The sequence below is a fragment of the Gallus gallus genome, chromosome 15 (assembly GCF_016699485.2).
Source record: "Gallus gallus isolate bGalGal1 chromosome 15, bGalGal1.mat.broiler.GRCg7b, whole genome shotgun sequence".
In the NCBI taxonomy this organism is placed as follows: Eukaryota; Metazoa; Chordata; class Aves; order Galliformes; family Phasianidae; genus Gallus; species Gallus gallus.
Window position 1 is genome coordinate 8,984,853 of NC_052546.1, and position 22,784 is coordinate 9,007,636.

The 22,784-nt window shown below is 42.0% G+C and overlaps 1 protein-coding gene across 5 annotated transcripts; it reads left to right on the plus strand.

Annotated features, from left to right (window-relative positions):
* Positions 1-666: 666 nt before the first annotated feature.
* Positions 667-21,943, plus strand: EIF4ENIF1 (eukaryotic translation initiation factor 4E nuclear import factor 1). Of its 5 annotated transcripts, none has more exons than XM_004934367.5 (19): positions 667-795; positions 1,212-1,335; positions 4,992-5,065; positions 5,878-6,005; positions 6,546-6,841; positions 7,434-7,635; positions 9,260-9,435; positions 10,582-10,717; positions 11,045-11,224; positions 13,275-13,504; positions 14,349-14,420; positions 15,318-15,501; positions 16,175-16,254; positions 16,622-16,761; positions 16,938-17,022; positions 17,943-18,075; positions 18,781-19,125; positions 19,335-19,499; positions 20,054-21,943. In XM_004934367.5, exons 2-19 carry the CDS (start codon positions 1,216-1,218, stop codon positions 20,278-20,280), a joined length of 2,973 nt encoding a protein of 990 aa, XP_004934424.2. In that variant the 5' UTR covers positions 667-795; positions 1,212-1,215; the 3' UTR covers positions 20,281-21,943. The 5 variants fall into 5 exon arrangements, with proteins under 5 accessions (XP_004934424.2, XP_004934426.2, XP_004934425.2 ...); XM_004934369.5 differs by having other exon boundaries at positions 18,844-19,125; XM_004934368.5 differs by having other exon boundaries at positions 14,352-14,420.
* Positions 21,944-22,784: the final 841 nt, after the last annotated feature.

Here is a 22,784-nt window from a genome sequence, read left to right on the forward strand (position 1 = left end):
CAGCGCAGCGCCCCCTGGCGGCACGGAGGAGCGCCGGCCGAGCACGGACCGCCACCAGGGGAGGGCCGGAGCGCCCTGGCCCGGGGCGCTGCTGCGCTGCACCGGGGGTAGAGCGGAGCGACGCTTCGTCATTTATTTTAGGGAATTTCTGCTGCAAGTATCCGTTAACTCGCATTACACCAACACTTCCGTTAGGCGCTGACAGGACGGCGTGTCCGCCGCTGACAGGAGCGCCTGCGGTGACACGGGCTGGGCTGCCCCCGCCCGCGATCGGCTCTGCCGTCGGGCCCGGCCCGGAGCGCAGCCGAAGCCGCGTTCCCCGTCTGGAGCGCCGCTCCCGCCCCGCTCCGCTCCTCCGTCCCCCCTCCGCCGCCGCCCCTCCCGCGCATGGCGAGCACGGCGTCCCGCGGGGCTGCCCGCACAGCTGCCTGCGGGCCCCCGGGGCACCCCCAGCCCTCGCTCACCCACCGCAGCGCTCAGCGCAGAAAGATAACGGCGGGAGGAGAGGAGGGGGCGGCGGCGGGCGGCACGCAGCGCGGCACACAGCGCGGCCCCGCGCCCTGCCCGCCTTTTCCAGTCAGGCGCCGCGCGGGGGAGTCCGGCCTCGCGCGCCCTCCGCCGCGCCTGCGCGTGGGCCATTAAATGGGTGCGGGGCGGGCAGCGGAAGGCCCCGGTTACGGCGGCTGAGGAGAGACAGAGTCGGGCGAATAGGGAGCGGGCGCGCGAGGCAGCCGCGGAGGGGCCGGAGGCGGGCAGGGCGCGGAGCCGGCCCGGTGCGCGTGAAGCGCCCGAGGGGTGAGTGCGGGACGGCGGGGCGAAGCGGAGCCGGGAGCAGGAAGCGCCGCGGGCGGCGGGGAGGCCTCGAGCGGAGCGCGGCTCCGTGAGGAGATTCCCCGCCGCCTCAGCGCGACGCCCCGGGACGCGGCCGCGCCGTCCGGTCCCTCTGCGCGACGTGAGGCGCCGCGCCGGGCCGCGGAATGCTCCGCGCGGAGGGCGCTCCCGAGCCGGGCGCTGCGCTGTGGGGGGCGGGCCGGGCTGGGAGCCGCTCCGCTGGAGCGGGGGGAGCAGAGAGCGGAGAGCCCGCGTGCTGTTCTGCAGCGCGGTTATCTGCTCGTCTGGGTGCTGGGGTCCCTCGGGCCGGGAGGGAATTGCTCGTGATACGACGACGCGTGTCCTGAAATGAAGGGGCTCGTTTGTTTTTCTTTTGCCAGGTCCATGGTTAAAGGCTTTGACGTAGCCATGGATAAAAGAGGAGGCATAACAGAAGCTGAGAATGGTGATGCTTTTCTGGAATTGAACAGAACTGCAACGAAATACCCCCATCGCTACACAAAAGTAAGTGCTTTCCGCCTCTGGAAGCTGTGTGTGGAGCTGTTGGCCACAGAGGTAATGAAGGAGGGAGAGTTGTTGCGTGGTGGGAGCAGCGCACGGGTTCTGAGGAGCCGCTGTGTGGGTCAGGACCTGTTGGATGGCACAGAGCACACACATCGTTAAATATGATGTAGCTGTACAGCCCTGTCCTCAACAGACACCTCATTCTCACTGCTTTATTGTAATACAGGAGCACTTTGGAGCATGTGCTGGAGAGGCTGAAGCATGTTGCTCTGCTAGCTTTTCTCAGCATTTGTGCTTCATAGTTCTCTTTTCAGTAATGTTACTTTAAATTGGCCAATTTCCTTAGAGCATATAGCCCACCAGACCTAATCACAGCTTCGGTCTGTGTCTCTAAAGATGCTTTTTGTAACCTTACTTGCAGTTGCTCATAATGGGGTTTTAGAAGCGTGTTCACATGTGATTCCAACTAGTGCTCAGTGTGAAAGCTTTAGCACAGGTGCTTACATTTAGCTGTGATAACCATTGTTCTTCTACTCACGTGTATTTAAGTAACTGACATGCAAATTAAGATCCTTTCAATATGGAATTAATATATTGTGGGGCGTAATGTTCAAGTTTTGTTTGGGGTTTTGGTATCACTGCTGAAACATGCTTTTACAAAACTTGTAATGGCAGTTGGTTTTTTTTTCCCTGTTGCTGAAAGCTGTGGGAACAGGTGGTCACTGCTGTGTGTAGAAATCTATTAACTTGTTTTACAACAAATGGCCTGAAGTGTGGAACAGAGTGAGACAGCGTGCTGCTGCTGATTGTGTTATCTTACTTGAGAAAGGAAGAACTGTTTCGTTCTTAGAGGTTGTGTATTTTTTTAAAAGGAGGAAAGTTATCAGTGCGACTCTGCCCTGCTGAGATAGCAGAGCTGCCTTATTTTGACTAGACACTACAAAGAGACCAAGTAGCTTGGTGTCATGGTGGCAAAACTGATGTGGGAATAGTATGGCTCTCTGATTCCCTCCCTTTTCTTAGACAAGATGTACATCTTAACTGAAGATGCAAAGGGTGGAGTTGTTTGGAACTTGATATTGAATTATTCCTGCAGTGGAGGAGAGGTCTTATCTTTAAACTACCCATTAGAAAATCCGTGCCTGTCCTTGCTTGGTGTTGCTCAGCTCCTCCTAGAAAGAAACTGAATGCAACTGCAAATTCTGACTGCTTTTTTTTGGTCTGTGCTTGGGTAGTGCTGGTGCTTAGTGTGCAAATAAACCAATGCAGTTGTATATCCAGTATTATTTAGTGCCTGTAGTTCTGATCAGAATAAAGTGGCAGAATTAGTGCCAGAAGGCACCAGTCTGTTATCTGTTGGTTTCCAGAGAGTCTGATTTCTCACCCTTCTTGACTCTGTTAAAATATTTTACTCGATACTATTATTTTTCTTTTGGATAACCATTTTGTTTGATGTCATCAACCTCTTAAATGGTTTTCACATGATTAGTTTAATACTATGTAGGGATGGGAGGGACACTGCTTCAGGGCATGTACTGCTGATTTGGAGTAGGGAGAGGGTTCCTCTAATAACTTATATTAACTTACTAACAGTAGGGCAACAGCTGGTTCATGTGATGAATCCTTGTTAATTGCTTGAACATAACTGTTCAGTAATAACTAAAAATACCTTTTCCTTCTCTCCTTACAAGCACTGTTGGGTGATTTAAGAAAAAAATGAACAAAGGAACAAAATAAGCTGCACTGTGGAAGTGCTGACATCAATCTACTCTTAAGACAAAATGTTGTGTATCCCAGGCTGTGTCTTCTGGTGCTTCAGAAGCTGTTGCTCCAGGGTGTGCAGCTCATAAATGAAATGCTCCTCACTTCAATAGAAAAGTTGCAATTAAATCTGTTTGAAGTCTATGAACTCCCTCTCGTGGCCAACAAAATAGTAAATTTCCAAGTCTGGTATTGGACAGAGTTGTTAATAGTCCTCATACCTACATCGGGCTATGATAGTATTACAGCATTGATGTTCCTCTTAGATCAAAGTTTATTCTGGGAGACTGTGGGCAGAGTCCAGCCTCCTTCTGTTTAAATACTTGTTGTCCAGGTTGTCTGATGGTGTTGGGGAAAAACTCATTTTGCTGAGGACTAGTACAGGATTGTGCTGAGGAAGTACATTTGTATGGTAGCTGGATAAAACCTTAACACTTACAAGATCCCAAGCATAGTTTGTTAATGTAGCCTGATTTTAGCTGCATGGGAGTAATGATGTGAAAGCTGTTGTGTAAATGCTTTACTCTTGGATGGCAGAGCCTTCTTTAGTATGGCTGATGTGGTGTCTACTGTTAGGATCTCTGTCCTTTTTGACAAGCTCTCAATCCAGTACAGCTGGAAGGGAGGCAGATTGAAGAAAGGCAATCTACAGAAGATGTACAAACAGAGTTAGAAATGTGCATTTTTACTATGTGTAACTCTATGGTGATTCCAAGCACTGATCACACTATTAGTGCTCTTTGAATGTGGCAAGCTGCAGTGAGAAGGTAGATTGCTAGTCTCCCTGAAATGGCTGGCTAGTCAGGGTGCACAGCTGTCAAATCAGGAGTGTATTTGGAAGCTGGTAGGAAGTATAAAACTGAAATATCGTTCAGCATCAATTTGTATTGGGTAGAGTAACTATAGGTGATATTTTGTAATGGTTGATGGTCAGAAATGGCAAGCTTGTCTGGAATTTCCAGCTCTGCTTTAGTAATTGATGTTGTGTAATGCTTTTATTTTTACAAACTGAATCTTACATAGCACTGAAGACAGCAATTTTCATTCCATCTTTAAAACTTGCTAGCTCCAACGTCAGTATATCTGTTGTGCTTGTAGGTTAAATTGTACAGGGAAATGGATAAGTAAACATAGCTGATGTAGACAGCCTGAAGTGTTAATGGAGTCCGAACCTGACCTAGTAAGGCTTAGTACTTGAAGTAAGTGTGGATTTGAGGTTAATGTTCATGAGTAAAACTTACTCTTTTATTCTTGTCATCTATGGTGGAGTAGATATGAGAGCAAACATGTATTTACTTGCTAAGCACTGCTGCTACCATTTCATCATACACTAGAAGTCATATTGATTTGTCATATAAGCCTGTGTGATTAGTTGCAGATTATTTTCAGAAACCAACTTCCAGGATCATTCAAACTGTGTTAAACTGTTTGGAAGCACCTTTGGTTTCTGGAGGTCCTATACTGACTTGTATAAATGTTGTCTAAATTCTAAGTTAGCTCAGTGAGATACTCTTCTGGCACCTGAATCACACACTAAAATTTGTTCTGTGTTGATAATGGTGCTGTAACTTACTCTACAGAGTATCAGTGTTATCATAGTTTAGACTCATTCTTGATTCTCAGACAGTGTTGCATTGTAGACAGAGGAAATGAGAGGTGAGATGTATAGTTCTGATTAATGGAGAGTTTGCTCAAAGGCTACTGGTAGAAGAACTGAAAAATAAACTGTTGTCAACTTTTCACTGTCATATTTAACAGGAAATGAACTAACACACTGGGAAACATGGCTTGTCAAAGGAAGTGGCTAAATTGAATAGGTAGTCTGGAACAGATATTTGAGTCATTTAAATCTTGTCTGGGTGAGGATAAAAACTAACTGCTTGCTTTTTTTCTAGGAGGAACTGCTGGATATTAAAGAGCGTCCCTACTCTAAGCAAAGACCTTCTTGTCTCTCTGAAAAATATGACAGGTATTTTCCTGATTATACAAAAAAGTGCATGCTTCTATTTCCAAAGCAGAAGTTGAAATATCAAGTAGTTCTTAGCTGGAAAGTTCCTCTTATTTTGATGCTCATGTACTGAAGTATTCTCAGAAGTGATAATCTACTTGAGGAGACTGAATGCTCTAGTTGGATCTTAAACTACAATATTTTCCAAGTACAAATTTCCCATCAGAAAATAACTTTGCACTGTACAGATCTCACAGACATGCAAAAACTATGCTTCAGCATGATTTTTGTGTTGTTTGATTTATTTAAAATGGAACAGGAATATAGGTGGGTGTACAGCACTGACGAGGTCATGTTGCAACAGGCTGACTTGCTTAATGGATTACTCTCCCACATTAACATTGTACCTGATTTTTAAAATGAAACTGGGAGTATTCCTGGCTTGTGCTGAGAAGTTTGCTAAACAGCAAGATCTCCAATACCAGATTAATTTTTTGGACAAGTATGAGATTGAGAGAATTTCCAGAATGCCTGAGAACTGAGACACTCGATCCACTTGAGTTATTTTTATCACTGTGTCAGGCAAACTTCCCTGATACCTAGTGGGATAACATATGTTCTACAGTCTGAGTATATGATATACTTATCCCAGATCCTTTCCATAAGCATACCATATGAGGTCATGAAGTGTAGTAAGTCAAAGATTGAGAAGTTAGGTGGGAGGTAGATCTCATTTGTACAGATGGCTAGTGGGTTCTAGCTTTCAGCAACAGTGATGTGATTTCTTTATTAGACTAGAAGTAGTAAGCAGTCCTGCGACTTTGTTTTCATAGTGATGGTGTCTGGGATCCAGAGAAGTGGCATGCATCTTTATATCCAAGTTCAGGGAGGACTTCACCTGTGGAAAGCTTTAAAAAAGATTTGGATTCGGATCGGACTTCTCTTATACGTAGAATAGTAGGTGAGTATGTTCTTACAGTACAGGAATCAAAGTTATACAAGCTGTTGGCAAAACCTTTCCTTTGGGATTACACGAATGACACAAATATCTGAAAATTGATTACATAAAATAAGTATCAAGGAAACCTTGGTGATTCCAAGTATAACTTGTTCCTGGTATGCTAGTAACTCTATGAAACTTAACAGTCTGTTATTGCCTAGTATTTTTGCAATATAGTAGTAAGTACATCTATAATTATGCAGTTATGGAGGGTAGTTTTCTGTGCTTCAAGGTGGGCTATATATTTAGGAGGCCTAGATGAGAGCAGGGGCTTTCTAGGTGACAGAACAGTGATTCCTTAATATCCATCTGTGAATTTGAATTTTCATCTTTCTGTGGTGCCTGGCTAGATTAGCCTCACAAAAATAAATTGTGGATGTTATCCTTCGAAAAGCTCTAGGGTAGCAGCAAGGCTGTGGAACAGAAGGCTATATTGTGGATGACTAGCTTGTACTTACTGTTACATTCAACTAAATACTTTGTGTGATCTTTGATTTGTAGATCCAAGAGAGCGAGTGAAAGAAGATGACTTGGACGTTGTCTTAAGTCCACAAAGACGAAGCTTTGGAGGTGGCTGTCATGTAACTGCAGCTGTTAGCTCACGTCGAGCAGGCAGCCCATTAGAAAAAGAGAATGATGGTGTCCGTGTTATTGGTGGACGTAGGATTGGCAGTGGAAGAATTATCTCTTCACGTAACTTTGATAAAGACCACAGGGGTGGTGAAAAAGATATACGTGATTCTAGAGATGCAAGAGACAGAGATCGTGAGAGGGACTACAAAGATAAACGCTTCAGGGTTTGTTCTTTTTTCCTGGTTAGATATTAATATGGTTTTGGACAGTCTGCACTAGAAGTAACAGGAACAGGCTAACTGCAGTTCAGTGGTCCACACAAGTGGGCTTGTTCTTAAAGAGAATCTTTATGGTCCAATGGAGAAGCACTCTGAGCTTCGAGTGTCAATCCTTTTCCAGAAGAACTGGGATACATCCACTTCTGTGTATCCTACAAACCTCTCCTGTGGTAAATGCAATAGCAAGATACTAAGAAGTCTGATAGTTAATAGTTCTTGACCTAGCTGTTGTCAGCAGATGGAAGCCTTTATGCTTCAAGGTGTTTGTTTAAAAAAACAAAATACACAATATTTTCCTCTCAGGATACAGAACTGAGTTTATACAGGCCCTTGCAGACCAATAGCCTTCATTGTTGAAGTAGAAATTCAGCTCTAAATTTTAAAATTGAATAAGCAAGCTGATTGTTCTTTGTTTATTTTTAAAGCACAAAGAAACAAGATGATGGGGGAAATAGTGTCACCTGCTTTGGAGGTCAGGGAGGAATGTTATGAAACGACATTCAGTGGTTAACTTAATATTTTTAACATCCCACTTCAGAGGGAATTTGGTGATAGCAAACGTGTCTTTGGGGAGCGAAGAAGGAATGACTCGTACACAGAAGAGGAACCTGAGTGGTTCTCTGCTGGTCCTACAAGTCAGTCTGAAACAATTGAGCTCACAGGCTTTGACGACAAGATTTTAGAGGAAGATCACAAAGGGAGAAAACGTACAAGACGACGCACAGCTTCACTGAAAGAAGGTAATGGTACATTTGACAAAGGCTTTTTCTGTCTGTTGTATGTCGCTGAATGTAGAAATGATTCTGTTACAGATACAGGTGGGTGTCAGGGGTAATGCAGCTTACCAGCCTCTGTCCTGCATAGCTTTAGGTTCTGCTGAAGCAGAAGGTTGAAGGCTTATGAGTGATCTTTCTGTTGAGAGTAGTATTGTATCACTGCTATAAAGGTAAAGGTATTTGCAGTCTGAAAGGCAGAACTGAGAGTCTGGAAAAAAAACTTCTGTGGGTATGGACTGGTATTAGGAATTCATAGGTTGCTGAAAGGATTTTGTCTACTTCTGTATCCTAGTGACTAAAGAATTGGTTTAAACTAAGCTAATAGTTAGCCAATCTAACTATGCTTTGAGATGCTTCAAATATTCTTTTTCCTATCCTAATACATGTATTAGGAATACTGAGTTGGATGTACAGCTGTACAGCTGCGAGCAACATAAATTTGAATTGAATTTGGAGACTAAATCTGAATTCTCTGTGGTTGATGGACACCACAACTCTACCATTACCCTAGCAAAAGCTGTAGTACAGACTTGACTGAGGCAAGGAAGGTGGCTTCTTAATGTGAACAACTCTACAGCTGGGAAAAATAAATGTGCACTCTTCAGAATTAAGCTGTACTATATTAAGTGAATACATAGTTTCAATTACATTAGGTTTGTATTAAGTTACAGCCTTCTTGCAAGCTTAGTAAGCTGTTCTGTGTATACTTCTCTTGCTGAGGGGAGTAGGAGTAATACTAGTCATATCTTAACAATATTAATAATGTTTATATCAAGTACCAGCTTTCAGGGAGTCTAGTCTATGGAATTTCTAGGAAGAAAACAAAAGCTTCCAAAAGATTCTTCATGGAAGAACAACAGCCGTTAGCGTACTGGAATAGCTATATCTGCTTGTCTGCTTGGTGTAACAGTACATCTGATCTCTGTTCTGTGTGCTTTCCCAGGTTGATTAGGATACAGTTAATTACTGTTTCAATGGCAAGTCTCGTTTTTCATGTTTTGAAGCAGATAACCATAATTATAGACTAGAAATGCTATACTGAAGATGTAGTGAGTCCTGGTTTCTGTTGTGGTGGACTGCAGCCATTGCAATATAGGTTACTTCAGTTGGAAGGGAACTTCAAAGATCCAGTCCAACTGCCTGACCACTTCAGGACTAACTCAATGTTAAAGCATGTTACTGACAGCATTATCTAAATGCTTCCTGAATGCTGACAGACATCAGCTGTTTCTCTGTGAATCCTGTCTGTGTTTAACCAGCCTTACTGTAAATGAGTTTTTGATGTCCAGTCTGAAGCACAGCTTTGTGCTGCTCTGCTTATCCTATCATCAGTTACCAGGGAATAGAGACTGCATCCCTTGGGTTCCCCTCAGGAAGTTGTCATAAGCGATGAGGTTGCCCCTTGGGCTTCTTTCCTCCAGATTATACATCAGTTGAGTTGTCTGATGACAGAGTATCACATAGGTGGCTAAACTGCTTTGCTCCTACGTTTGTAATGACTGAGCAAATGTATTGCCTGTTAGGTGCTGTTTCCACAGGAAATACTTAAGTCTAGTGACTCAGCACCTATTTGATTTTCTTCTTACAGGGATAGAATGCAATGGTGGAGTGGCAGAAGAAGAAGAAGTGCAAACTGTCCTTGCTAATGAAACTCCAGCAGATCAAGAAGTTCCCAGGGAAGCTGTCTTACAAGAACCAGCTCCAGGAGAATTTGACTTCAATGAGTTTTTTAACTTGGATAAAAGTGTTCCTGGCCTGGCTTCGGTGAGCTTTTTCTTTAAGCTGAGCATGCTTACAAGAGAAACTTCAGATTACTACAGTGTCCAGTTACAATTTCTTGCTTTTAAAGTTGCTTAATGTGATGTGCGAGACAACCTTTTGGAACTTTAATTTTGGTGTGCTAGGATGCTTCTTCTGAATGTTATCTCTATCTCTAAAGAAAGTGTACGAGTTTGTAATAATGCAAAGAAGGAAGAAAGACTCAATCTCTATCTTGTTTTTTGTTGTTGTGAGTAGTATTGAGCACCACTTGTTTCACAGAACTTCTCTGGCAGAAGAAGGCTTTCATTCCTTTGGTCTGAAATGAAGTGTTGTATGATGAAACTTCACCTATACCCATTGAGCAAACTTTTAATTGGAATCTCTTGCAAGATAGAAGCAGCTTTAGTTTGAGTTAAGTTTTACAATGCTCTGCTTCTGAAATTCATGTAGTGAGGGAGTAAACAGTCACTATGAATGGGAGTGGTTTTTGATTGATCAACTCAACAAAGTCCTGTTCAGTGAACTTAGGTCAGGCTGAAGAGAGGATCTAGCTGCTAGGCTCAATTGATCTGAAGAATGCAACCCTCTTAGTCACAGAACAATTCGGGATGTGAAGTGCAAGCAGGTAGCCCTTGGCTACTGGCCTTCTGCCTCATCTGTTGTGGAATACTCCAAGGCTGGGGAGTCGTCCTTGTACATCGTTTCAAGGCTCTGTCCTTGGAGCTGAAGTGAGTCATGGTTGTAGAAAACTCAGCTAATCAAGTACTGCTTCTGTGCAATGATAGGGACCAAGACTGGCCCATATCTGGCCAGAATTACTAAACTATTATAACTTGCTTTATCTCTTTTAGAGGATGCTTTTGCTGCTTTTTCTCACACATCCACTTTGAAATGTCATAGGTGCAGTATTTAGGTGATGCTGTTTCAGTTCTTGTTTAAATCTGGATGAATTTTGGTATAAAAGATGTAATGGATTTTTGTCAACGCTGATTATACAAATGCTATTATATTTTGAAGGAAAAAGCATTTCAAAATTTCTAAACTCCAGGATCCTCATCTCGTTATCTACAGTAGAATAATCCTGGTTGTACAGTAAAGCTTCTCAAACATCATTCTGATCATAAGCTTTTTTTTCTTCTCATAATCTAGATGATAGAAGATGTGCTAGGGGAAGGCTCAGTGTCTGCCAGCAGGTTTAGCAGGTGGTTTTCTAATCCCAGTCGTTCTGGAAGTCGGTCAAGCAGCTTGAGATCTACACCCCATGAGGAACTGGAGAGACTAGCAGGTAAGACTATAGAACAGTGCATGGTCTCTTTCTTTTGTATTCCCTCCTACTTGTTTAATGAGAATGACAGGTACAGCTTTAGGATAGTGCGTCTCCCGTGGTTCAAGCACCTGATGTTCTTTTGGACGTTCTTAATGTAAGCAGCTTTAAGTTCTGTTTTTATAAGTGTTCTTTTCATGCTCATAATGACTCTCCAGCTGATCTTGGGCAGAGGGTGTGAGGCGTAACTTCTCAGTGACCTGTTGAACTTGGTTACCAGTGTATGTTCATCTTGAGACATTGGGTTGGTAAACTGATGTGGCAGTGCTCCTGGTTTTGCTGTTTCAGGTCTAGAGCAAGCCATTCTCTCCCCTGGCCAGAACTCTGGAAACTACTTTGCTCCCATTCCATTGGAAGACCACTCTGAAAACAAAGTGGACATCCTAGAAATGCTACAGAAAGCCAAAGTGGACTTAAAACCTCTTCTCTCAAGTCTTTCAGCCAACAAGGAAAAGCTTAGAGAGAGCAGTAAGTGCCTCTTCAGATATTGTGGAGTTCTCATTGTGCAGTATCTCAAGCCAAGAAGCTTGATATTCTGGATACATCAACTACCAAGTCCAGGAGTAGGAAGTGCTACAGGTTTACTGGCACTATAGATCATGAAGTATTCAGCGAGTCTTAGTTATGTTAGTGTCTTCACTAATTCTTTTCATCCTGATCGCAGGATGACATCAACTCTCAGACCATTTACTGGCCAGTAACAATCAATTTAGGATGATGCAAGTCTTGAGCTGAGGTTCATGCTTTCTCTGGCCTTGGTTTAAGCTTCTCATGCTTGAGACCAGTAATGTCAGTTCAGAAACTGTGGTATCTGAACTCTGGTATACCAAAAACTTGTTTTAATTCTTGCAAGGATCTTTAGTGGATCACATTGATCCATTAAGTATTGGGATCTGAAAAGGTGAATGATTGCTGGAGGATATCAGTGTTTCTTCAAATTGTTAACACTAAAATTAAACCTATCAAGACTGTTGCTAGTACTTGAATCACAGTGATCTGTTTGCTATTCTGTATTCTAATTAAACAATTAACCTTGAGGTACAACACAAGAACAAATTTGTCTCAGTGACACTAACTTGACTAGAATCATGGGGTTGCAGGTAACTTCCTCTGTTAGCAGTTGCCAGCAAAAGTGAGATCTGTTCTCAAATGAGTTCAGGGCTGACTTAAACTTGATGTTAAAGGGCAGCTTTCAGTTATGCATTTGCATGTTTGGCACCATAGCATGTGTAGTGGTACAAAAATACATGTATTCCTTTTGAAATCTTAGTCTTGTTCCAAACTATTTTCTATTTGGCAAGCAGCATGTATTGCCTTGTGAAATGGACCGAACAAAATGTGATGCTGTTCCATGATCTGTGTGAAGCAACTGAGTATGAAATCATCCAAGAATTGCAAATATTCTTAAGCATCCAGTTTGGGAGCAGGAACTGTCTGGCTAACGCATGGAAAACGTTTTCTTAATTTGACTTAGAAAAGACTTGCACTTCTATTTACGTTCTGCTTGGTCTGAATTTCCTACTAAACCATTTCTAAACTTTGATCCTCACAAAACGGCAATGAAGGAACAAAGAACTGGGGGAAGCTTCCATTCGTACTCTGACTTGTTATGTATTCTCATAACTTACAAGTATTATGGAGTTTCCAGTCCAATTCCTCTCCACCAGCATCATGCTTTTTCCCTTGTTTCATTCTGCATGTCTGAGTCATTGCTCCGTCTCACCTTCTCGCCCAGATTTCCAACAAATCTTGTTTCTTTGGCCAGTGCTTGCTGCAGCAATTCATAGCATGCTTCTTTCTCTTTTTTCTTAAGGCGCCATACCTTGGCACAAACAAACTGGTCCATAATGCTTGTCTTGCCTTATCAGTTTGCATATATGCATGTATACAAATGCAAGTACTGCTTATTAACACTTGTGCCTTATTCTGATTACACCAGTGAAATCTTTCTGTAATGGCTCTTAATTTTGGGGCAAAAAAGCCTACTTGAAATTTAATGCACACCCAACTAAGTGTGCAACTGACTGTCCAAAGTATCAAGGTTTCTCCAGGTATGTATTCTCTGTACCTATGATAGCTTCAGGCAGCTTGACAGTCCTTACGCTGTGGCTGTAAGACAACCTGATTTACTGAAGTAAAAGATAAATAGAATTTTCTGAGTTAAACTCGGTCATTTTCAGGTGAATATTCTCTGTTAAAAGCAAATGAAATCTTAATGTGCTGTCAAACGAAGTAATGGCCTGTCTCACAGGGTAAATGAAAGGTAATGAAAACTTAACAGGCTCTTGCAGTGCCTTACATGCTCTTATTTGTGCGTGATGATACCTCCAGTGTGAGTATGAAGATGTCTGTCTAAGCACGGGTAAGATGCTGTTTAGCAGGTGGTACAGATATCAAAATACAAGTTTTTGGCTGTTACCCTGTTTTCAAGCAGTTTGTATTCAACTCCCGCACAAGAATGGAGCTTGCTTTTAAGAAGGGCACTGTGGTTCACCAGTATCCCTTCTGTATTTCTCAGCGCATTCAGGAGTTGTGCTTTCAGTGGAAGAAGTTGAAGCTGGGCTCAAAGGCCTGAAAGTGGATCAGGAGGGGAAAATTGCTACTCCATTTATGGCGGAGCAAATGGAGGAGTCGTTGAACATAGCTGGCTCCAGGCAGATCAAGAAGGATGGGGATATGACTGCATTTAACAAACTAGTCAGTAGCATGAAGGCAAGTGGGACCCTACCTTCACAGCCCAAAGTCAATGTAAGTAACACACAGCTGTCTCTAGTGAACTAATAATGGGTCTTTGTGGAGATACAGGATGCAAATTGAAAAGCCCTTACATTACACTTCTGATAACATGTGGGGCTTGGTTGAATCTGGTGACATGATATTATATAGTGGCTTTCATTTATGATTTTGTTGTATGACGGTAGAAGAAAGCAATAATAAAACAGATGTGTTGTGGTCATTTTCTCCAGCCAAAGCAATGAGGTTTCTGTCACTTTTATTATAGAGGGCACTGCTTAGTTCCTATACTTGAACTTGTCAATATTTTTATTAAAAGCAAACATCTCTGTAAAAAAAAAAAAGAGAAAAAAAGGTATTGGCCATGCATAGCAGACACCATCAGTCTGCTCCTTATAGAAGACATGCTAGAGATTAGTGGTTGCCTCAGTTCTGCTGTTAAAAGGCATCTATCAAATAGGTGTCATTAATGCTTAGCTGAAGCTCGTGTTTCTTGCTATACTAGTGCTCCTTGTTTCTGTGTTGCTTCAGTTGCCCACTTGTCCTAGTACATTTCTTCCAGTTTACACAATTATATAAATTCAAGGATCAGTGTTGTACTTTGTTCAAGTTTATTGAACTGTTTACATGCAGTCTAACACCAGGTGTTTTCTTAAGGAGTGTCAGTGAGCTGCTGCTCAGCAGCCCTTATCTGCTCAGCCCTTAACTTTTCTGGGATTTTATTTGGCTGATAACTAAACTGTAGTCCTCACAACAGACAAAACTGTTAACTTCACTGAGACAGGAATGTGGACTGTGTCTTAATGAATACATTGTTTGTCATATTTGTGTGTAGCTTAAAGTGTTTTCATTTTCTTAGCAGAGCCTTGAGAGTCACTTAATGTCACCTCCAGAGATACCAGGCCAGCCTCTATCAAAAAATATTCTGCAGGTATTTATTATAAGCTGTTTAGATTATTTTTTTTCCCCTACTAGGAAAAAAAGAAACACAAAATGTTTGGAAATAAGGCTTTAAGGCAGCTGTAAGGGGTCAGACTACTCTCCTTGTAAAGGAAACTGTTTACAACTGAACTGTGACTGAATTTGTCTTATGATGCATGTCCCATGATTATAATTTGAAAACATACAAGAGTTGCTCTGGAAAGTACTACCTTCTATTTTGTTTGCCTGCATGTCAAAGGCAGATGCTGGTGAGATGGCAGTAAAGGTTAAACCTCCTGTCAATATTGTTACACTTTGCTGCTGTGGGATAGATGGCAGCAGAGGGGCAGTGTGTTGAAGTGGCATCTGACATGGAAATTTGTGCAAAGCAAAGGTGTGGAATGGAATTCCTCTACCCGTGGGAGGGATCTGGCACCCACTGACATTCATTGATGCTTGCTGGATGTTTGTGGAGACTTAGCAGGGGATGTCAGCACCGTGAGGTGGTGAGTGGTGCATTTCAGCAGTGGCAACAGTGGTCACCTCCACTGGTGCAGGTTTTCACAAGCACAGCATGCAGGCTCATGTTAGTGGCTGGCAAAAATGCACAGCTAATGGTGGTGACTGTTGAAAAAGTGTTTTGTAGCTTAGAATTTGCTTTATCGGTGTGATTGTACATTTTGTATCTATTGTAGTTTCTGTGGAAGTAAATAGGAGGTGTTGGTTCCAGAGCCACTTCTGTGAAAGCTGGCTAGGTGTCTAATTCTACCAGATTTGGTGTCTGGTTGCAGAAGTCAGCCTTCTCTTCTAACTTGTTAAAAATAGCGTAGCCTGTAGTCTAGTAAAATGAGCCCTTCTATGTAAACTGATCTTGTATTCTGAACACTCTTCTGTTACGTATTCATAGGAACTTCTTGGTCCACCCATTACCAGACCTGCTTCATCAAATGTCTTAAGCGGCCTGATAAGTGGTTTGGAACCTGGAGCCTCTTTACTGGGACAGAGAGCGCCCTCTCCCCCTATCCCACCTGTGTTTCCAACTCGAGCTGCTTCTGCAGATTACCTGCGCCATAGAATATCTTCACCTATTGGTATGACTTGTTGCAAAACAGTGTTTCTTTTGGCTTTTGTGAATGATTACACTTTCTTTTAAAGAACACTTCATAGAACAGTAAACTTGATGACCGTTGGTAGGCAATGGTAGGATGGTGTTTGCTTCTTGACTGTGTACAAGATGTCATCCTTGTCGGTCTCTGTTTAATCACAAAAATATAGAAGTCAACATCAGCTGGAACTCAGTGTAAATTCTGGTGCATTTAAATGTGGTCTACTACCTAAGCTAGTTTTCATCTGTGAAGGAGTTTATTCTCTTTATAGCAGCTGGCACAGTGCTAGGTTCTAGATATGTAACAAGCTGATAGAGCACTGTTGTAGCTACTGCTAAGCAGTGCTTGCACAGTGTTGAGGCCTTGTCTGTTTCACATTCTGCAGCCCCAGAGATTAGACTGAGGGGCACAGCTAGGCAGATGACCTGAATTAACCAAAGAGTTGCTCCATGCCGCATAATGGTCAGCAATAAAAAGGAAGAGGGGTTTAGGAAGGAGGTTATCTTTTGCTTGGGAACTGACTAAATGGGAAGCTGAAAATCTTCACAGGGAATCCTTAACTCAGGTACAAATGGTTTACTTAAGGATATATATCATATACTGGGGGGGAGAAGTCTATTAGTGCTTTTAGATGCAACTGTTGAATGTTTTTCATTAGGTTTTGGACAAGGTTCTCAGCAATTGCTTGGTGATCCATTTCCAGGTGTGAGGAAGCCCATGAGCCCAGTTGCTGCACAGGTTAGACCTGAGTGCTTTTTGTTTATAAGTTAAATTTGCTTAATAATCTTTCTCCTTATATTTTGGAGCCTAGAAAAAACTCGTGGAAACAAGTTCATTGAGTAAACATGTAATATGTGCTTGTTCTAGTTAACTCCAAGTATGAGAATATGGAGTCTAATTTAGTACCACCTCAAAACCTCATTGTAATTAGACCTATCTTAGGTCACACTAAGAGCTTTTAAGCAACTGTTTTTCCTCAGTAAAATAGAGAGCTGTTGGCGGGCAGGTGCTTCGTGAAGACATAGCAGTAAATCTTTAGTATTATTTCTTTTTAAAAAGACCTTTGATTTGTGGTGTTTTCTTTTCCAACACAACTCCACTTCAGATGAGTCCCCTGGAAATACAACAAGCTGCATTAGAGGGATTAGCATTACCGCATGACTTGGCCATACAGGCAGCAAACTTCTATCAGCATGGCTTTGGTAAACCACAAATGGACAAAAACAGAGATGGCTATAGAAACAGGTGGGTATCTGACTGCAAAACATAAAAGGCACGTTGTCAATTGTTTTTTCACTTGGGTATTTTCTTTCAGAAGATACTGATACAAGTATGACTTAGGCTTGTATTGTTTAGTGGCAATCTTGACTTTTATTCTGAGCCATGAGTAGAACTGCCTCTAACTTCCTGTCCCTCAACAGACAACAGCGAGTGACTAAATCACCTGCACCAGGACACAGAGGGAATACATCTTCTCCAGCCCCTACAGCATCTATTACTAGCATGGTCAGTACCCCTAATACATAAATGACTGTAGAAAGAGCTGCAAAGGTAGCTGCAGTAACAAAATCTTGGCAGCCATAGTCAGCTGAAGGATGTAAAGAGGAGTTAATTGAATCACAAGGGCAATATTATAATGTCATACAAGGATTAATTGCACATGATGCTTAACTGTTTGTCTTCACTTTGAAAAATAGCCTTTTCTGATTTGTGTGTTACCCAGAACTGAAGAAGCCCCATTAATGTTTCCTTGACCCAGTTTTCTCAAACAAAAAGAAGATAACTATATGGAAAAACTAGGCCATCATATTTTGATGCCCAGGCTTCTAAAAGACAAGGGTTGAAAGTTGCTGGGCACTGTAGAAAACACTAGTCTGCAGTACAGGTATGAAATGACTCATCTAAATGTCTGAAAGCTGAAATAATAACTCTTGAAAAACTAAATCCTCAAGCCTGACTGTTGCCTCCCCATCTTCAGTAGTATGTTGCTTTGATCTAAGCTTTCCAATTAATCACTGAAGTACTTGTAGTTTAGGGCCAATATAAGTCACCATCTGCTAAATAGATGCAAGAACTTTGTATGTGTAACAATTAAGTGGCTTCCACAAATGTTACATAACTTCAAATAGGGTGAAATACAGCTAAGGCAATAATTTTCTGTAGATTTGTCATCCATGAGTTAATACAAGTAAAGTTCCAACTAGCTCCTTAAGAAATAAAGGTAAAAACTTTCTCAAAAAATAGAGAAATACTTGAACTACAGAATAAAGTGATGAAATAATTCACCAATTATTTGGTTGACTATAAGTAACTGATTAAACAGAACTTCAAATGGGAAGGGTATACTAGAATTGATGTCCACCCACAACGAAGGTAGTTTGGCCTTGGTAGTAAGCACTAACTGCTTTTTACTGTGTCTTCTGCAGCTGTCTCCTTCCTTTACACCTACCTCAGTGATTCGCAAGATGTATGAGAGTAAGGAGAAGAGCAAAGAGGAGCCAGTTTCTGGGAAACTGAAAGTCAGTGATGGTAAAGATGAAAATCAGAGGCCAAATGAAGGTATTGTAATGGCTTTAAACTAACACACATGATACTTAAAATAGAGTTGAAGAGCTACAGCGCATATGTCCAGACTGACTTAAGATACCTCTGATTTATGGAGTGCAGACAAGTGTAAAGAAATGGATTTATAAGAAGAAGGGCTAGAGAGCTATGAAAGAGATATACACCTGAGTGTATTCTTCCAGCAGTGTTGGGTTTAGATCTATATTATTCTTGTTTGTAAATGGTACTGACCATAGGAGGCCTGGACAAAACTGCTTATTTACAGCTTTTTTGATGAATAAGCATATTCACAATAACTGCATACAATACCAGCAATTGAATACAAGCAACTTAGCCCTCCTGCAACATCTTAACTGAACAATTAAAGCTGTGACCAATTAACCTCTTCTAAATGTAGCTGGTTAAAGAAGTGTTTTGTCTCCTTAACTGATATAAGTGGCTATTAAGAAGAAATGCTTAATACTGATTGACCCAGTAAGACTAGTGTCCAGTTGCCATTACATTGTACTCCAGTACTATCAACAACAGAGAGGTACCTTACAGCCATTCAGGAAAGCCAGATGTTTCCTATTGAATGAAATATATATAATGAGTAAAGTTCAGTTAGTCCTGGAATTTAGCAATCTAATAGTCATTACCTTTAATTTTCATTAGATGTAATCTCTAGCTGTGGACTATAATAGTTGTATTCAATTCTAGCTACAGATAATCTACTGTCTAGTTCTGTGGAGAATGCAGATCAGGAAACTTTGCCCACCTTAGGTACCAAACTACCTGCACTGCAGCGCTCTGCGTGTTCCACACCTCTTACTCAAGCAAATCGTTGCACCAAAGAGCAAGACTACAGGCCTAAATCAGCTGGTAGAAAGACTCCTACGATGGCCTCCCCAGTTCCAGGAGGCCCTTTCCTCCGTCCTGTTCATCAAGTACCCCTTGTTCCCCATGTACCAATTGTGCGACCTGCTCATCAACTGCATCCAGGATTGGTCCAGAGAATGCTGTCGCAGGGGGTTCATCCACAACATCTTCCTTTACTGCAAGCAGGTAAATCATACGTTGTCCTTTAAGCCCTGTCAAGGATATGCAATAATTTGCAGTGGGAACAAATTGATACTTATTATTGGCAGTGCTTATTACATGAAAACTCTTAAAATCCAGGTAGCAACTTCCAGCCTGTCTATATTATAAAATGTTAGTTTTGCTTTGAGGTCCTTATGCCTATGAGGAGATTTCACCTAATTGCTGTTAAACAGGTATGCTTCCGCCTGGAGTGGACCTGTCTCACTTGCAAGGAATATCTGCTCCCATCCTTGGCCAACCTTTTTATCCATTACCAACAGCCAGCCATCACATCTTAAATCCACGCTCTGGAACACCTTTGCAGCTAGCAATGATGCAACAGCAGCTACAAAGATCAGGTAAGCTAAAACATGCAAGAGGAGTGTGAGGTTTTCAAATGCTGGCAGTGTTCCAGTTAGTACTTGTTGGCTAGCTTCAGTATATTGGACTAACAGGAAGTTACTTTGATACCTACTCAAGAGTAGTGATTATGAATATCTAAACTGCCAGAGTAGTTTTAGCCACTGAAGGTTCTCAAACCAGAAGGAAATCCAAGTGAAACATTCGGCTTCAAGATGTGTTGCTATTGATGGATCTGTGTCTTGCAGCACGTGTGCAGCCTTTCCTTCCTTGCTGGGTGAGAAAGCCCACCCATCTACCTCCAGTAAGATGTTCTGATGCTTTTCTTTGAATTCCTACATATTACCATGTCCAGAACTGGCAGTATCAGGCAGTTTGTGGGAGTACTGACAAAAAAAATGAGCGAGGGGGTCTTGATTTCCAAGGACTAATAGAATGTAAAAGTCACATTTGGCTTACATGCAAAATCCTTATGAGGTATCAGTTGCTCTAGGGAAAATTGCACTGTTGTGCAAATTCGTTACTCCACTTCAAATAGCTTTACATTCCACAGGCACTGGAGCACAGGGATCACCTGCTGGTGTGCAAACAACACCTCAGAATGTGCCGTCTCGGACTGGATTATCTCATGGGCACGCGCAGCTCGACCATCGTCCCAGCCAGAGAAGTGGCTCTCCCATTGGCCTTGCAAAGTGGTTTGGTTCAGATGTCTTGCAGCAGCCTCTCCCTTCCATGCCATCCAAAGTCATCAGTGTAGATGAACTGGAATATCGGCAGTGAACAGTGACCACTGGGTGGGACACTTGTGATTCTTTAGACTGGATAAAAATGTCCATAGTCAGGACTTCACCTCTGTTTGTTTTTTTGGGGCTTTTATTTTTAGCACTCTGTGCAAGATTTCTTTTGAGAGACTAAAGCACATGGCACCTGTTCTGGTCTCATGTCTGCATCAAGACTAAGGGATCCATTGTGGCTTGAATAGTGAAGCCTGAAGAAATTTAGATGCAAGACAAAGCCAGTTTAATCCTGGAAGTGTCTATTTTTTGGTTTTGTAAGATATGTGAATGAAGTGCTGATATTCTCTAGTGTAGGGGTAGCAGCTATAAATTCTTCCTTCAGAGAACTAAATGTATAGACCCTTGTGTACAGACTTGTGTATAAACAATCTTTTGTATATATACACATAGAATAGCTTTTTTGAATCTATACAGCTGTACATAAGAGTAGCTGATGACAGTTGAGCTTTAGTTGTGCCTATGGTTTGGATCTTTCTCCATTGTACATGTGGGAGTTTAAGATTAAAGTTGCATATCCTAAGTGTGAGTGAACAGGATAAAGTTGCTTTGCCTTTTCTTGCTGCTCATCTCCTGTAGGTCTCCCTCAAACACATCTTTCTGTCAAGTACTGTGCACTCAGTGTAGCGAGCATCAAAGTGAAAAAGCCCACACCTTGCTGTCTGCGTAACAGAAGTCTGATTCCTTGTGTATGACTCTTGCCATCAAATGAGAGAATTGTTTTGTCCTCAAATGGCATTGAGGTACAGTGATATTAAGCCAAATCTTCATCTGTCATAAGCAGAGACTGTTGGTACCTATTGGTCATAGCTCTTCCAAGAGGGCTGGTGCTGGTCCTTGTTTAGCTGCAGTATTTTCCTTGTTTTAATCTTTCAAACAAGTTAGTGAAGGTCATCAAAATGGAGCCTTTTAAGTCCTCACCCTTCAACTCCTCAGTCATTGGTGTGGTATGTTCTATACTGCCTTCCCTTCTATGCACAGAAGGGAGTCCCAAGAACTGTCCTAAGTCTGGCGTGCATCTACCGATGCAATTACTGTGAAACTTGCTTTTGGAGTCTTGTTCTGCAGTTTGAAAGGGGGAGGAGGGGGCAGTTTTGTGATCTTACTGTGTATATTTGGTTTTTAAAATACTATGTTCCTTTTAAGCCTGTTTCACTTTCCTGAACAGTTCAGTGTTCTTTCCATCCTTTACTGCATGGTTCCTCACTTCACTTTCTCACTTGTGTTAAGTCTAGTACTGCTGTCATGTCTCCTATCTAGCTTAGGCCTTTGTGCTTTTAAAAAAAAAAAAAAGAGGTGAAAGCAGAACCAGAAATCTCACAGCCAGACTTGCTCTTTCCTAAGTCTCACTGAATGCAAAACCAGCAGCAGAAAGGAAAAAAAAAAAAGAAATCACTTGACTATTAGAACAATTGTCAGCATGCTGTGGTGGGTTTGTTTCAGTCTAGCAGAGACAATGTTGTATAGAAATAGCAAGCTGATATTAGATATGGAATCTGTTGGGGGTCACCCATATTTCTAGTGGTTGTTCATAAAACAATCTCTGTAAAACATGCAATCACCAGCTTGTCCTTGTAAGATTGTTTTCATACTTTTTTAACTTGACACTTTCCCAGTAACATTCTGTAAATAAAGTTGATTCTACCAGCTGTCTGTAGCAACTGCTCTGGAACTCATTTCAGTGTATGGGTGGTTTAGCATTCAAACCGTGGTTTGAACTGAATCCCCAGAAAGTTTCAGCTTCCACATTTTTCCATGTGGACTGATGGATCTGGCTTTGCTTTAGGACATGTGTTATCAGCCCTAGGGGAGGTCCTGTTATCTAAGTGCAGCAGTTTGACTGTACTAGCAGTTTAAAGGCTGATCTTGACAGCCAGGGTTTAAGAGTAAGGAATTAAATACTAATATACCAGATGCACATGCAGCAGCTGTTGAACCCTGCTCTGCCACTAAGCAGCACCTAGAGGAAGGGTGGATGAGCCTCTGTTCATAGCTTTTCCACTACCCTCTGCTGTACCCTTACAGTCGTGTAGCTGTTAAGGAAAATTTAAGTGCTTGAACTAAACCAGAATCAAAGCTTAGTAGCAACCTCTGGGAAAAGTTCCTTATACACTCCAATGTCCCTACTTCCATTTTTGTAGGAGTCACTGCTAGCAGCTCACAACTGTGATAGAACTGTGACTGAAACAAAAAACTTAGCTTTATTCACTTCTATTGTGAAACAAAAGTACTGCTTTAAGAGCTGCCAACTTTCCTTGTACAACTAAGTTTGGAGAAGTCAAATAAGCAGGAAATTCTTTTAAGAAACCTCCAAAGCTTCCAGTCACTAACAAAGTACAGGCATCTAGCTTGCTTCCACTAGTATAAACAATTGAAAAAGTAACTACTCAAAATCAAAACCCAGCACCTCTTCCATAACTGCAGGACTATTAATAGCCTTGAAGCATTCTATCAGGAACATCTGAAATTGAGGCAGCCAGAGCTCACATT

Bases quoted from the DNA above. Each gene is read 5' to 3' on its own strand.
- EIF4ENIF1 (XM_004934367.5), top strand. From the start codon at position 1,216: ATGGTTAAAGGCTTTGACGTAGCCATGGATAAAAGAGGAGGCATAACA. The intron at 16,762-16,937 runs GTGGGTATCTGA...GTCCCTCAACAG, and splicing joins AGAGATGGCTATAGAAACAG to ACAACAGCGAGTGACTAAAT. The intron at 18,076-18,780 runs GTATTGTAATGG...ATTCAATTCTAG, and splicing joins AAATCAGAGGCCAAATGAAG to CTACAGATAATCTACTGTCT.